The 14,956-nt window shown below is 39.4% G+C and overlaps 2 protein-coding genes across 2 annotated transcripts; both read right to left on the bottom strand.

The window, feature by feature from the left end:
- Positions 209 to 4,599, bottom strand: LOC109710439 (ATP synthase subunit O, mitochondrial). Its single transcript, XM_020232993.1, has 6 exons — positions 4,390 to 4,599; positions 3,483 to 3,533; positions 3,122 to 3,365; positions 2,162 to 2,274; positions 655 to 741; positions 209 to 557 (listed from the first exon to the last, which is right to left on the bottom strand). Exons 1-6 carry the CDS (start codon positions 4,516 to 4,518, stop codon positions 438 to 440), a joined length of 744 nt encoding a protein of 247 aa, XP_020088582.1. The 5' UTR covers positions 4,519 to 4,599; the 3' UTR covers positions 209 to 437.
- On the bottom strand, positions 6,085 to 14,152 carry LOC109710150 (putative phospholipid-transporting ATPase 9). The gene is made up of 11 exons (XM_020232611.1): positions 12,537 to 14,152; positions 10,671 to 12,022; positions 10,450 to 10,560; positions 10,085 to 10,361; positions 9,732 to 9,820; positions 9,512 to 9,620; positions 9,156 to 9,359; positions 8,721 to 8,846; positions 8,094 to 8,192; positions 7,750 to 7,941; positions 6,085 to 7,136 (listed from the first exon to the last, which is right to left on the bottom strand). The coding sequence occupies exons 1-11, from the start codon at positions 12,936 to 12,938 to the stop codon at positions 6,462 to 6,464; spliced, it is 3,636 nt and encodes a 1,211-aa protein (XP_020088200.1). The 5' UTR covers positions 12,939 to 14,152; the 3' UTR covers positions 6,085 to 6,461.

Below are 14,956 nucleotides of genomic sequence, written 5' to 3'. Positions count from 1 at the left end.
AAAAGGAAGAGAGAAACACAGTGAAAACATCCACACAAGCAACCCCCAAAACCAAAAAGGAAATGTGTAAAGCACAAAAGAGTACACAGTTGATCGATCAATCGATCGATTATAAGTCGGATTTCATGTGATTCGAGTTTCTTGAACATAGAAATGCTTGTCTATCCAAAAAGCATCCTTTCTAGTTGTTGTGGAGTCTAAACATAACTAAATGTAAAAGCCAATCAAATTTCATTCAAAATAACAAATTTAGAACCCCAAATCTGGTTAAATTGAATTTATCGGATTGCCAATCAAAAGAAGGTAGCATAACTTTAGTGCAAGGCAGCGACTCGATAGAGAGCCCTGCTTTTTGATAATTTTATTACAGTACCAAAAGAAGTTGAGTTGCAGCTGCGGCGGAAAATACATACCCACATGTTGTTCGATAAAAGCTATCAAACATGGAGAGGCTCCCTCAATAACTTCTCCATTTGTTTCGCCCTAGTCCTTATCGACATGTCGAAGACCTTTTGCCCGAATTCAACCACAAGTCCTCCGAGGATGCTTGGATCGATCTGTTAAAAGGAGAGGAAAACACAATAACATTAACATTATCAATTTATTTTAGATCAAAACACATACCCCTTGAGAACGAAATAGGTGATTTATTACCTTCTGTTCAACCTTCACAGTTTTTCCTTGTCCAAGAATATCTTGCAAGGTTTGCTTAAGCTCTTTTTCCTCTTCTGCGGGAAGTGGCTGGGAACAAAAATGCAAAACGTAGTAAATAGCTGTTTGTTTAGGGCAACATTTGATTATTCATAGAAAACTTAAAATATTTAAGTGGTAATTGACCTATGTTAACCAATAATAATAGGTAGATAGAGGGTTATATCTCTTATAAGTAAGAAATATAGTCACAAGTTCTGCATTCAGGTAAAATTCACCAAAAAAAAAAATTCAAAGAATTCTGAAAGGAATAGCCACTAGGTAGATTTAATTAACTGTATATATATAGCACCAAAATATATATATGGTAAATTAAACTTTCTCAAACATGAGGAGCGTGACACTTTGGTCTCCAAACTTTAATTTATTGAATGTGAAAATTATGTAGCAGTGTTGTAAGTAATGATGTGAAAATAAAAAAAGATGTAGCATCACTTCCACATTAGCAACTCATCAATATTTAACCAATTAAATTGGATTGTGGGAGTCGATTGCAACAATTAACAAAGCTCAAGCTAGAAATTGCAAAGAATTAAAGTTTGAGGATCAAAGTGTCAAGCATCTCATAGTTTGCGGACCAAAGGTGTAATTTACCCATATATATAATGTAAACTTCTTATAGGCCAATTCGATCTTTCTTCATATTTCATGTTAACTAAAGTTTAAAACATATGGAAAATTCAATGGGCAACAACTACTGTAAAAAATACTAGAATAGTTGACTAATTCAAATGTCATCCATAATTTTCCATGATATTTACATCAAAATTCATAGAATAGTGAGAAATTTGGAGAAATATTCTGAGAACAGAAAAGTTCATGAAAAGTTTTTGTTCTTTGCTAGATCAATATAGAATAAACTGATTCAGTTCCCAGGGAACAGGCTAGAAGATGAATCAGAAGTCCTCGGAAATTTAAATCAATTCACCTCAGCATTCTAAAGGCATTATACAAAACTTGCGATAAACTTTTTAGATTCTCGACGAATTTACTTTGAGATCTTCACATATTGCCCAAGGTAGCTAGTTGAAGTATGACTTAAACAAAGGATTGTTATTAAGATCAAAGTTCAATCTAAATGAAACAACTAACATAAAATGAATTAGTTGTTCAGAACAAGTGATTTCAGTTTTCACAAGAAGCCAGGTTAACAGATGTTACACAGACTAATACAACAGATGTAATTTTATTCCTCTTTTTATGGAAAAATCAACTGGAAAACAATTATCCTCTCTCAAACTTAGATGCAGTCATCAAAAAGCCAGAATCGGAATTCGACATGCATCTACATGTTTTATTATTCATCATTTATGAAAAGCTGCGTTGTTACAGGGCAATAGATGCTTATTACCTTTGAAGTACTAATAGCAATTGTTGGCATAGTATTTTCTTTAGAGCGTCAATCAACCATCACATAGGCAAATATAACTGATTATGAAGATCAACTTACAATTACACTTGTGACGATGACTTTCACCTCTCCTCTGTGTGCCATTGTCAAATCAACAAATCTCTTAGCAATGCGCTCAATATATTTCAGCCTACCATTATCCGCTAACACAGCTTTACAAAATAGGAAAAAAATGAAATCAGAAACTAGAGGTTTATTTATTACCGAAATAAAAAAAGAAGACGCACTGTAGTATTGAACAAAAAAAAGGACATGTAAACATCATGAAGTTATTACATGTGTAGACGCTACACTATGAAACTACCCGACTGCTATGACCTCGCCTAAGATACCAACACAGTAATAGGACCCCACCACCTAGGGATCACCAATCCACCTTGACAACCTTGAAGCCGAGGTTAAATTGTAAACCTACAGGTTCAAGACTCCAACAGTTCTTGTTGCACCTTGACTATTGTAAATATTTTTCACGCAAGAAATGCAACTAAGATAACTAACAATTTCTTAGTAATAGACAGTTCACGTTGCCAAGCAAATTTTACACCCAGCAGTTCAAGATCAAGTTGACCTTAGAGAATGAATAGGTAAATATATTTACTAATATTCAGGGCTAACCTATCGTGTAAATATAGTTGTGGCAGTGTATTATTTCAAAATTTCAGTTTAATCCTTCGAAGAACAATAAAACACTAGAAATAACTATTACAGCAAGCAAAAATATGACCAGACAAGCTATTAAATGAGTAACATGAGTCCAACGCAATGCATAAACATCATACAGCAGATGCACATGCAAAGCATAGTAATACATACGGTTCACCGAATCTAAATACCCTCCAAATATGTGACTGAAGGATCCACACAAAAGCTTGCTTAAGTTAACATACTTCATGTTGTTCTCCTTTCTTGCATTGAAGGTGCAAAATTCACCAATATATACTACAAGGTAAGACCTTATGCCATACAGGAATTTATGTGCAATCATATAGTAGAGCATACCCAGGAAGTTTTTGGTGACATCTGAAAACCCTGCTTCAGAAAATATTTCATTTATAGCCTTTACCCTTGTTCCTTTTGGCACAGATAAGTCCTTTATGAATTGTGAAAACACTGGACTCCTCTTGGAAGCCTCAACGACATCGAGGATCTCAGACTCGACCTTGTCCAAGATATTTGCTTTTGAGGCTGCAAGGAACAAGGCAGAAGCATAATTTCCTGATCCACCAAAGAGTGATAATGGAACCTGTGGTTCAAGGGCAAAAATTAAGAAGAGAGTACTTAAGTTAAGACAAGATAACAAAAACTTCCATTTTCCATCATAAACTATAAAATATGTCCAGATAAATAGTCCTGCCCTAACCTTAGTTTTCACTTCAGTCGGCTTTGTCTGGGTAGCAAAGTTCCTCGAACCCTGCAAGAAGAATATCCCGAGAAATCAGATCTTGCAAAACAAATGGATATAAAAAATTAACAAATCACAACAAGCATATCCAAGAAACAATCTAAAATGATTAGTTTTTTCCAAAATAAAAAAAGAAACCATAATATAATAAGCATAATATTGCACATAGCGCACTCAGAACCAAAACCTCTCAACTTCATCATCCCAACAAATCTAGTTTGAGTAGGAAAAAGATTGATTCCAACTTCATCAATAAGAGACGCCAACAGTGTAGCAAAGATTAATCCAACCATTGCTGATCTAGAAGTGTTAAAAGAGAAAAGTAATTGTAACAGAAACATCTAGAGTTCATCATCCCTACTAATTAGTTCAACAACTTTCTCACTAAAGGGAAAAACGAAAAGCAAAAATGTTCATTTCGTTAAAAATACACCGAAACTGCAGCAAATAGTAGGAACAAATATCAAATCCAACCATTGTTGATCCCGAAACATCGAAAGGAAACACTATTGCAATCACAGCATCATCATCCCTACAAATTTGTTCAAGAAATTTCTCACCAAAAAGAATTTAAAAAACTTAAATAAAACACCGGAGTTGCCGCTGAGATTAAGAACTAGATCGAATCCACTCAATTTCGATCCGGAAACAACAAAATGCAAAAGGCTACTGTAATTATAACACTTGAATTGGATTCAAGTCTCAAAAGATAGAAACCTATCCACTTCGCCAACCCTACGAATTCAGTTCGATCACTACTTTCTCACCGAAAAACCTAAAAATGACGACGATCTAGAGCATTAACGGCGCGGAAGCATCAAAGCAGAAAGGCGATTGTGATCCACAGCAAAAGAATCGGATTCACCTCAGAGATCGGGAGATTAGGGTTTCCGAGGCCGGGATCGGCGAGGGAGCGGAGGGGGACAATGGATTCGGGCCTGAGGAGCCTGCGGAAGAGGGGGAGACCGGATCGGAGGCGACCGTAGAGCGCCATTGATGGGAACCCTAGCGAGCTCTCGCGTTCTCCGAACGTGGACGGGGAGGGGATCGATCGAAATGGGGGCGGAGACGATTGGGGAAGAAGCCGAGAACACGGCCCAAATACTTTTAAATAAACCGTGCACCAGGTGCACCAAATCATCCGTGCACCGGACTGGTCCATTGATATCTAAAGCTGTTCACTGATGACGTGGTGCAACTGGTTTAAGGAAATAGTTTTATTATGTACTGGGCTTTTATTGGGCCACTCATAGCCTATGAATAAGGTTAACAAAAAAGAGGTTGTTAATTGGGTCTTCAAGTTTTATTTAAGGCTCTATTCGGAGATTGTGTTATTTGCGATAAAAAAAAAGGTACGATAAAAAAGAATATATTTTATTTTATTAATTTTTATGCGCAATGTCATGTTTTGATTATAACTTATTCTCCGTGCTTCTGCTGAAAAATAGAGAGACCAATTCTGCTTTGCCTACTAGCATTAGATAAGTCTCAAAACACTTTATTATTTTCATCATCTAAACATCTGCCTGTATGAATTTATCAAATCTTCCAATCATTCTTTCAATCCGATCGCCAAATTTCTAAGTACATAAAAAGGACGATTCAACCGGGCTCACGAATACGTTGTGTTTGGATGTTCGGATACACCGAACAAAATAAGAAAATATCAAACCAAACACAAAATATCTTTTATAACTTAACACTTCTCACTGTAGTGAGCTAATGACGGAACCCTCACTATCAAGATACTAATCACACTAGTAAGCAAATGTGATGTATCTAAATTATCCACAACCAAGACATGCAAGATTGGAGTAAACGAATTTGAAAGAGAAAAATCCAAACACAAGCACAACAACAACACAAGATTTACGTGGTTCACCCAAACCGGGCTACATCCACGGGCACGGAGAGATCAAATCCACTATCAAATGAGGAGATTACAAGATTTGGTTAGAGATTACCACTCTATCACAATGGGCTTACAACCTTCCAATGGAAATTCCTTCTTACTACACCTTCTTTGAAGCACCTTCCGATTCCGCGAATCCCGCTTCGGAATACCTCTTAGAATTCCTCCAATCTACCTTGGAAGTCTTTGAATCAAGCAAGAAGAACAAGAGAGCTCCTTCTCCAACCCTCTTTACACCTCTCTTCTCTATTACAAGAAAAGGGAAAATCTAGAGAGCAAAAATGAGAACACCCTCTCTCTAAACCAAAGAGTTCTCTCTTAACTCCACTTGGCCCAATATACCAAATGGGTCAACTAAAGACCAAACCAAATACTAACTAGCCCATTACATGAGTTGTTGAACCAAACCCAAAACAAAACCAATTAGGCTAATAAATGAATTTGATATCACTAACCTAACACTCACTCACACCCTTCTCCTCATCTAGTTCATTGTGCATTTTTTTTTATTCTCCTCTCAATGAAATAGTTTCCACAATGAATGAGGTGGTTGAAATAAAGGCAAAATAGAGGGAGCACTCTGCAAATATCCACAAGAAACAATTTTTTTTTTTTTTTTAAAAGGGAAGAAGAAGAAGATTAAAAAGATTTTCTAAAAATAAGCTTTTATTAAGAACTATATGTGTGCAAAATGAATAACAATGACCCACAAAAGGGCCATGAACCAAAAATTTACATTCCTCCTGTATAAACTCATCCCCCCCTAAATAAAAAGGCAACCATTTACAGAAACTTTTATCTACCATCTAAGAACCAAAAAAGAAAAAAATGGAAGTGTAATCCACGAAAAAAAAGCTGAGTGCGCGCGCGAGCGCACCCCTCGATCTCTTCGTTCCTGCTGCTACCGACCGATCGATCTCTACCTGTCATTATTGTGTGTCTGTCGACTGTACAGAACGGCATCACAGCGCGCCGTCGATCTCTGACCGTCATTATCGTGTGTCTGTCGACTGTACAGAACGGCGTCACAGCGCGTGAACCGCGTCGTGCGCCACGTGAACCACGTCGTGCGCCACGTCGTGGGCTTTCCGCGCCAGCTCGCTGACTGTCATGTCGAGCCTTGCGGACAGCCCGACGGTGGTCGGGCGGACCGACCGCTGCCGGACGATCTGGCAGTACTCGGGGTCGTCAGCGCGGCCCTCGTGCCGAATCCACTGGATCATGTTGTGGTACATCGGGAAGAACCGCATCTGGACTGCCGCGTAGCTGAAGTACGGGACGAGGGTCGCGACCACGACGAACAGGGTGACGATCCAGTACGACGGCGCGGGGGCCAGCTCCTCGACGAAGACCATGTAGGCCGTGGTCGAGTAGTCGGGCGAGATGGCGCCGTACACGACGAGGAAGAGGTACCACAGCGCGATGCCGCCCCAGATGAAGACGTGCTGGATGAGGGTGAAGTAGGAGACCGACAGCGCCATCTGGCAGTTGACGACCCACACGACGCACGTGTACATGGCGGCCCCGAGCACGTTGAAGTCCGCGACCTCGCCGCCGATCCGGAACGCCTGGTGCTGGAAGATGTGGGTGCAGAAGAAGAAGATGATGGCCGCGCTCGCCAATCCGTTCAGCATCCACCCCAGGATCCGCGTCCAGCTGAACAGCACGTTCTGCACGCCTTCTTGGTACAGCATCGGGAACTGCGGAAAAGAGCGTCAGCAGAAGCAGAACAAACAAACAGTTACGGTCGCGGCTTCGGTGATACATATATATATATAATTCATAAAAGCAAAGATCAAATTACAGGATCTGCATATGAACAGTTAAATCTACATGATTTTCTTTTCCGTTTCGTGTGCTTTCGCTTCCCGTCAGTTCATTCACAAATGTTTATGAATTTTAGAATCGACGATCGACTCTCTTAGATTTAATCTAAGAGTATTTGAAGTACTTGAAAAGCAAAATTTGCAATCTTTTTAATATCATTTATCTAGTGATCGAAGAGTCTCGGGATCAATAATTCTGCAAGTTTAACGGTTTAAAAATATCCCAAACCAAGTAAAATTTTGATAGAATTTTTTTTATACTATAACACCACTTTTGTGAGATTTTTGTTTTCAGCTGTTGATTTTTAGTCCTTTCAATCAATAGGTAAATGATATCGAAAAATCACAAAATTTATTTTCTGCATACTTAAAATATTCTAGATCAAGCATAACGAAACCGACTGTCAAAGCAAGAGTCCCATCATCGAAAACAATTTGAAAGCACGGAGTTTTTTAGGATTATAGAGTGAGAGATTGGTTTAAGCACCTTTAGGCAATAGCGAGCGGAGACGTCCTGGTCGAACACACCCAACGCGATCACTGGAAGGGACGTGAACAAGACGTTGTAGAGCGACAGGAACCAATCGTTGTACGCGGGTTCTCCCGAGAACGACGTATACGCCTCGTAAAAGAAGAGGGTGAACCCGAACGTGATGTTCTTGTAGAAGAAGTAACATATCTGCACAAAAAAAAAAAAGGAACACAAACAATGCTCAATTTAGATTGCTATGGAAGTATTGTTGTTTAAAGGAGTGATATATAGTTTCTCGATAGTTTAAGGAGGTTTCTGCGATTTGGTTTTTATATTTCTATTGAAAAGCGAGCCCGTACCATCGACGAGATCCTTCGGTAGCACCAATGCCCGTGCACGAGCAGCAACCTCTCGAGAAACCGGAATTGAGCGATGGCTACGTCGCTCGACATTACAGCCTGAGATTAAGCACAAAGATTTAAAGAAAGAAAAATGAATTAGGAATATAAAAATGAAAGACGCAATCAATATGTCGCAGCTATTATATAAATCGGCTATAAATTCTCAGTTGAACTGGAATCGAAAACTCCTAATTTGTTTGGCTCAAATAAGAGGAATCAGAATCAGAATGAGAATCATTCTCAGATTGAAATTAAAAATTTTTATTTTTTAATTAAAATTTAAATTTGCTAAATTCAAATTCGTAACCAAAATTTGAATCCTAATCTGAACCACAATTTGAGCTTAAAATTTTAATATATAATTCAAATTTTAAATTTAGAACTAAATCAAAATAATTCTAAGGATGGACTTAAGAAATCAGAATTAAATTTTGAATCCATAATTCAAATTCAAATGTTATTAGCTCTTTTCGTTTTCTCGCTACTTCCTCAACGGATAATTTTCGTCCGAATAAATTAGCATGAAAGATGAACACAAATATCTAAAACTTATATCTGAAACAGTACAGCAAAATAAATACCGACCTGCATTCCTTCGGCGCCGCTGATGCCGATCCCTATGTCGGCTTCTTGAAGCATGCCCACGTCATTCGCACCGTCTCCGATAGCTAAGGTCACTTTGCGTGTCCCCTCCTTAACGAGCCTCGTAACCTGTAATTTTTTCGCGAAATAACGTTACTGGGAATCGTGTTAAAAAGAATCGACTTCAACTATGTGCTTGGTTTTTGGCTTTCTCTTCTCAAATTGCTTCTCTACTCTGAAAAGCAGAAGCTACCAAGAATCAGGTGTTCCGCTAACAAAATATATAGGGCTTCTGCTGCGGTAGGAAGTTAAAATGAGCTTTTGGGATCCGAAAACAGAAGCGACACAAAAAGTTATCGAAGAATTTCTAATGAAAAGGCTATTAGTGCTTCTTTAAACAGCTTTACTCAATAATAATAATAATCGTAGTGAACTTACGAGAGCTTTTTGTTTGGGCGAAGAACGGCAGCATATTACTGATCCACAGCTAATCGCAAGTTGTAGGAACGAGTTTTTAGCATCATCTTCGAGAGCGTAAGTAAGTGACTTCCCATCGATGATCAGAGCGAAAGAAGAATCAGATGACGAGCTAACGAGCTTCTGCCCCTCGTTTATTTGCCGCACAACACTCTCCTTCGATGCCTACAACGCCAAAAAAGGAGGGGGGGAAAAAAGCTTCTATGTCAAAAAGTGCTTCTCGAGTATTCTCAGTCGTCAGTAATATCGCAACCCTAAAAATTACGAGGTTTATTATATGAGTAGCTTTCTCGAAGAGCACTGGAAATGTTGATTACCTTGGCGACGGCTTCTTTGTTCCCGCTTTTCTCTAAAGCAATTATATCCGGTGTTTCCAAAGTGATAATTATCTGCTTCATTCCTTGCCTCAGAAGGCTACAGGCGAAGCTGTAAAATTCGAAACGAAGAAAATCAGAATAAAAGGATACAAAAAAATGGTCGCAAAAATAGAAAAAAAGAAAATTGAAATGCATGCGAAATTAGAATCTACGGACTAACCCAATATTGATGGCGGTCTCCATCTTGTCGCCCGTCAAAACCCACAACTTGATCCCAGCTTGTGCGAGTTTGTCGATGCACTCAGGCACCTAAATATATGAGAAAACGAAAAATCAGTATACATAACAAAAGGAAAAATTAAACAAGAAATAAATAGATTCGTTCGCAAAAAATCATAAAAACCTGTTAACTTTTATTCGGGCGCAAGTCGACCCGCCGACATTAATTTCTCAAACTCCATCAAATATTGTGTGTCAAATTTGATATTTGGGGCCAAATCAAATTAGAGAAAAAGTTACGTGGGTTTTTTTTTTTGCGTGCCAAATCAAAGAAAAGATGGAAATTCCACTCACCCCATTTTGCAGCTTGTCTTCAACAGCGGTGGCGCCGAGAAGAACGAGATCTCTCTCTATCATATCCGCGGCTTCTTCGATCTTCTCATCTCTGTCGGCGCTGACCGAGTTCTTGGCGGCGCTGAATCTTCTATTGAACTCCTCGTACTCTTCCTCGTCGAGTTCCCGGTACGCGAGAACTAATGTTCTCAGTCCGGCATCAGCGTAATCGTTGATATGTTTCCTAGTCGCTTCTTCGTACCCTGTCCCATCCTTCGCGAGCCTCTCGAACATCACACTGAAAAAGAAAAATTACAAAAGCAAAATAAGAAAAAGGGCCTCGAGATCACTAAATCGTAGAAGCCGATTAACATTAGTTTACTAACCTATCGGCACCTTTGCTTAGCAAAAGTAACCTCCCCTCCTCGTCTCTAACGATCACTGACATTCGCTTCCGAGCGCTACTAAACTCCAAGATATTCAACAGCCGATAGGATCTGCGAACACGAAAAAAGATGAGAAAAAAGAACATAAAGCGAGAATATTACCTCACCGGCATTTAAAATGTTGCTACATTGTTCGAAAATCCTCTAAAAATTCAACTTACCTTTCGACTACGTGGCCCGACATGGGATCGAATTCGTGAAGAGATATGGTCGTCTGCGTCCTTTGATAGAACTCGAAACCCAATTCCCTTGCGGCAATAACGAATGCAGCCTCGTCCGGAGACTCCGCTTCATAAGTAATCCTTCTGGTTTCTTCGTCTATTTCGGGTATACAAGTGTGACAAATGGCCAATAACCGGAAAAACTTCTCGATAACATCCGCATGAGGCTCTCGAATCCAATTTCCATCCATAACTCGTGAGTCCTTGAAGTTAAACCCCTTAACCGGCGTCTTCCCCTCGTCTTGCTCATCATCGATTCCCCCGTTTTCGAGATCTTGCATTAACGGCGATCCTTTTCTTCGAGCCATTGCTTTTTCGACTTCCGTGATTCCGCGGCCATAAGCGGTCCCCGCAATCGAGCACTTCACGAACTCCATCGAGTTGCAAGTCAATGTCCCGGTCTTATCGGAGAGGATCGTGTCGACTTGGCCGAGCTCTTCGGTCAAATTCGAAGTGCGCGCGTGCGCCGGCTTATCCGATTCCTCGTGATACATTTCAATATCTCTGTTGATGAAGAGCGCTTGCAGAAGCTTCACTATTTCGATGGAGATGTACAACGAGATCGGAATGAAGTAACTATAAAGCATCATGGCCGTCAGGAAATGGAAAAAAGCGGACAGAGCCGCTTTGTTCGGATCGAAGTAGATCGTCGTATCGTCGGGCCTTAAATACCACCTTTTCATTCGACCGCTACTCTTCAAATCTTCCCTGGTCCAAATCCCAAAGAAGATCGACCCGATAACCGAGATTAGCACCAAAGACGAGAGCAAGAGGTAGATAATCTTATCCATTTTTCGCTCGATTTTGCTTCTCTTCGAAGGCGGTGCCGTCGCGTTCTGCATGACCTTCGTATCGTGCCCCGTAAAAATTATAACCCCGTAAATGTAGTCGGTGTTCCGCAGCTTCGAATCTCTGAGAAGAATTTGCTGAGGAGAGAGAGGGTATTGCTGGCCCTCGAGCTCGACGCTTCCGACGAAAGAGTATAAGTTCGCGTTCGGGTCTTCGCACCGCACGATTGCTTTGAAATCTTTGAAGCTACTATCGTCTTGCAAATTCGACGTCACCTCGAGCGCTTGCTTTAGCTTCAGATTCGTTTCCCCGTCCAAATTCATGGTTTCTACGTAACAAATTGCGTCTTCGTAGCTCGACGAAAGCAAGATTAGGTCGGCGGGGAAGAAATCGTCCTTTTCCACCTTCACTATATCGCCAACTCGAAGATTCTTCCACTCGGTGTAGTCGAAGTGGCCTTCGCCGCGGTGAACTTTAACCTTTCGGTTGTTCACCTCACTATCCTGGATAAAATAATAATAAATATAGCGAAATTAGCGCGTTAGAAGCCATTTAAACTATCTATATGCTATACGGCGAACAACGATCTAAGAACACAAAAAAAGAGGAAAAGAGAGTGAGAAGTTTTGTTTCGTCGCCTCCTACGATGCATTTAAGTGACTCGAATTACTAACCGAAAATTCCTAGTAAATATGTGTAAAATCATGATATTGTTTAATGTACTTAAACAAGGTTACCTACGCAATTATTATCCGAAACACACAACATGCAACTACAATAATATTACAAGGGAATTTTACGACGCTTACTATCGTAATTCCTACATATGTTATCTCAAAACCATAATACACTACATTATTAATAATCTTAACCTCTTAAGAACCAATTTTACTACATTAATACGAGAAGGAATAAACTTTTGCGACAATCATAATAAGTTTCAAATATATGAAATTAGGATTTACAATTTTCGCGTCTGACGAAAGAAAAGGACAGAAGATGAAGAAGGATGATTACCTGCTGCTTCCGCCGCCAATCTTCGATCCCCTCCTTCGCCATCGTCGCGCCGATCACGACGAGGAGCGGCAGAATGGCGCTGACGGCCGAGTACGGGGCCAGCGGCGTGAACGACAGGCAGCCCGACAGCAGGAAATAGAAGTTGGCCACCCTCCTGAACTGCTCAAACAGGGACTTGGGCAGGAATGTGGCGACCGTGTACTTCGTCGTCGACACATAATTCACAGGGTAGTTCAAGTTCGTGGCCTCGAAGCAGTCGGGATCGTTCGCGAACACTATCCGGGAGAACCCGGGCCCCCCGATCCGCGACTGCTCCTCCTCGGAACCTGATCTGAAACATGAGAAGCTGTACAATTTACTCAGCCTAATCTTCCTCTTCCTCCTCTCACTATTCCTAGCCATTTGTTCTTCTTCTTCTCCTCCTCCTCCTTATTCCGCCAAACAATTCACAAGAATATATAAAATTGGAGCCTTTTCGAAGGCGCGTTTTCGCTGCCGAAATCTCAGCAAACTGCGAATTCTGATGCAAACTCTTATCCTTCTGATAATTGACCCAAGAATAACTATTCCTCCCCAAAACACACACACACAAACACTCAGCTGCAGAGGTTGATAAGAACACGCAAAACAAGAATAAGGGAGAATAAATAAAGTTATTCCGACGACGAAAAATCGCGCCTTTTCTCCCTATCAAGCAAGAATAAGAGGGGATAAGCTATTCCCACGAATACCCACAACTAAAAATCACACCTTTTTCTCTAATTTGTATATATAAGAATAAGATGAGAAGAAGAGGGAATAAGCTATTCCCACGAATACCCACAGCTAAAAAACACACCTTTTTCTCTAATTTGTATCAGAATAAGATGAAATAGGAGGGAATAAGCTATTCCCACGAATACCCACAGCTAAAAAACACACCTTTTTCTCTAATTTGTATCAGAATAAGATGAAATAGGAGGGAATAAGCTATTCCCACGAATAAAAATCACACCTTTTCTCTAATTTGTACAAGAATAAGATGAGAATAAGAGGGAATAAGCTATTCCGAGGAACACCCACAAAGCAAAACCCCTCTTTTTCTCTAATTTGTACGAGAATAAGATGAGAATAGGAGGGAATAAGCTATTCCAACGAATACCCACAAGTAAAAATCCCAACTTTTCCCTATAACGTAATGGATTAGAGCTAACCCACGCTCTATAAAGGGTTGCACCCTCCCCACCCCCACGCTTCTTTGAAAACTCCGTTTGGGGGAAGCGGAGAGGCGCGTTGAAGCTTCTTCAAGCTTTGGCCGCTCAAAAATCCCTCTTTGACTCGGATTTGTAGAACCAAATTCGCGAAAAAACGTGCGCGTGGAGAAAAAAATTGCCCATAAATTGGAACAAATTTTCCCGGGTTTCTAGAAGGTCAATGGTGGGCTTGGGAATGGGAATGGGAATGCGAAGGGGAAGGGGAAGGAGGAATAAGCACGACTTTTACAGCGTCGCCATTGCCGTTTTGAGACCCAATGCTCCTCCTTTTAGACCCAAAGCTCCCCCTTTTATTATTATTAATAATTATTATTATCATTATGGGCATTTCTCCTCCTCTCTCTCTCTAGGAAGCTTCTTCTCTCTTAATCTAGAGAGAGAAAGATAGGGTTAGAGAGAGAGAGAGAAAGAGAGAGAGAGAGGGAGGTAGGTGTTAGTATACGAGACGATGTATAGAATAAGAAATTCATATAATAAGAATAATAATAAAAATATACTAATAATGGGTTATAAAGTGGTTATGATATGGTAATCTTAATAATAAAGTGGGTTGTTTGGATAATTAACCATAATTAACTCATAAAGAAGAAATTGTTGTGTGCACTGCGTGTATAAGTACATCTCATGCACCACACTTCGCGAAAGGGAAAAATAAAAAGAAAAACTATTCCGAGATCTCAAAATCAAAATCAAAATCCTACTATTTGAATTTTAAAACTAACATATTTTTTAAAAAATTTATAACTTTTTATACGTACCAGTTTAATATAATATACGGATTTTAAGATATTGGTTATGAAAGAAAAAAAAAATTTGGGTGAGGCATATGGATACACCTGGTGCAGGTAATATTTAAATAAATTTAGGGGGGAGTTAAGAAGTAGCATGTGAGTAAATAGTAGTGCTTTTAAAGAGGTGGAGATCCACGCTAGGGCTCAGTAATTAGTTGTGGAATAATATTTTATTTATTAAAATAAAATAAAATAAAGTTATTAAATAAATAAATAGAAGTAAAATTATAAAAAAAAAATTTATTAAACATTATTGAGAATAATAATAATTTAATTTAATTTAATTTAGAAAAATACATGTGATAAATAAGCACTCTATTTTAAACTAAATTATTTAAAATATTTTTATAATAAGCAATTTTGCTGATTTATCTTT

Source organism: Ananas comosus, linkage group 5, assembly GCF_001540865.1.
Source record: "Ananas comosus cultivar F153 linkage group 5, ASM154086v1, whole genome shotgun sequence".
Lineage (NCBI taxonomy): Eukaryota > Viridiplantae > Streptophyta > Magnoliopsida > Poales > Bromeliaceae > Ananas > Ananas comosus.
The sequence above is the reverse complement of the archived record's forward strand: the minus strand, read 5'-3'. Positions and strand labels throughout refer to the sequence as shown.

Excerpts from the sequence above, each read along its gene's own strand:
- LOC109710150 (XM_020232611.1), bottom strand. The coding sequence starts at position 12,938 with ATGGCTAGGAATAGTGAGAGGAGGAAGAGGAAGATTAGGCTGAGTAAA. Across the intron at positions 10,561-10,670 it reads TCGGGCCACGTAGTCGAAAG|ATCCTATCGGCTGTTGAATA; the intron begins GTAAGTTGAATT and ends TCGTGTTCGCAG. Across the intron at positions 8,193-8,720 it reads GCGGCGCCGAAGGAATGCAG|GCTGTAATGTCGAGCGACGT; the intron begins GTCGGTATTTAT and ends GCTTAATCTCAG.
- LOC109710439 (XM_020232993.1), bottom strand. The coding sequence starts at position 4,518 with ATGGCGCTCTACGGTCGCCTCCGATCCGGTCTCCCCCTCTTCCGCAGG. Across the intron at positions 3,534-4,389 it reads CTAATCTCCCGATCTCTGAG|GGTTCGAGGAACTTTGCTAC; the intron begins GTGAATCCGATT and ends TTCTTCTTGCAG. Across the intron at positions 2,275-3,121 it reads TGTCACCAAAAACTTCCTGG|CTGTGTTAGCGGATAATGGT; the intron begins GTATGCTCTACT and ends TATTTTGTAAAG.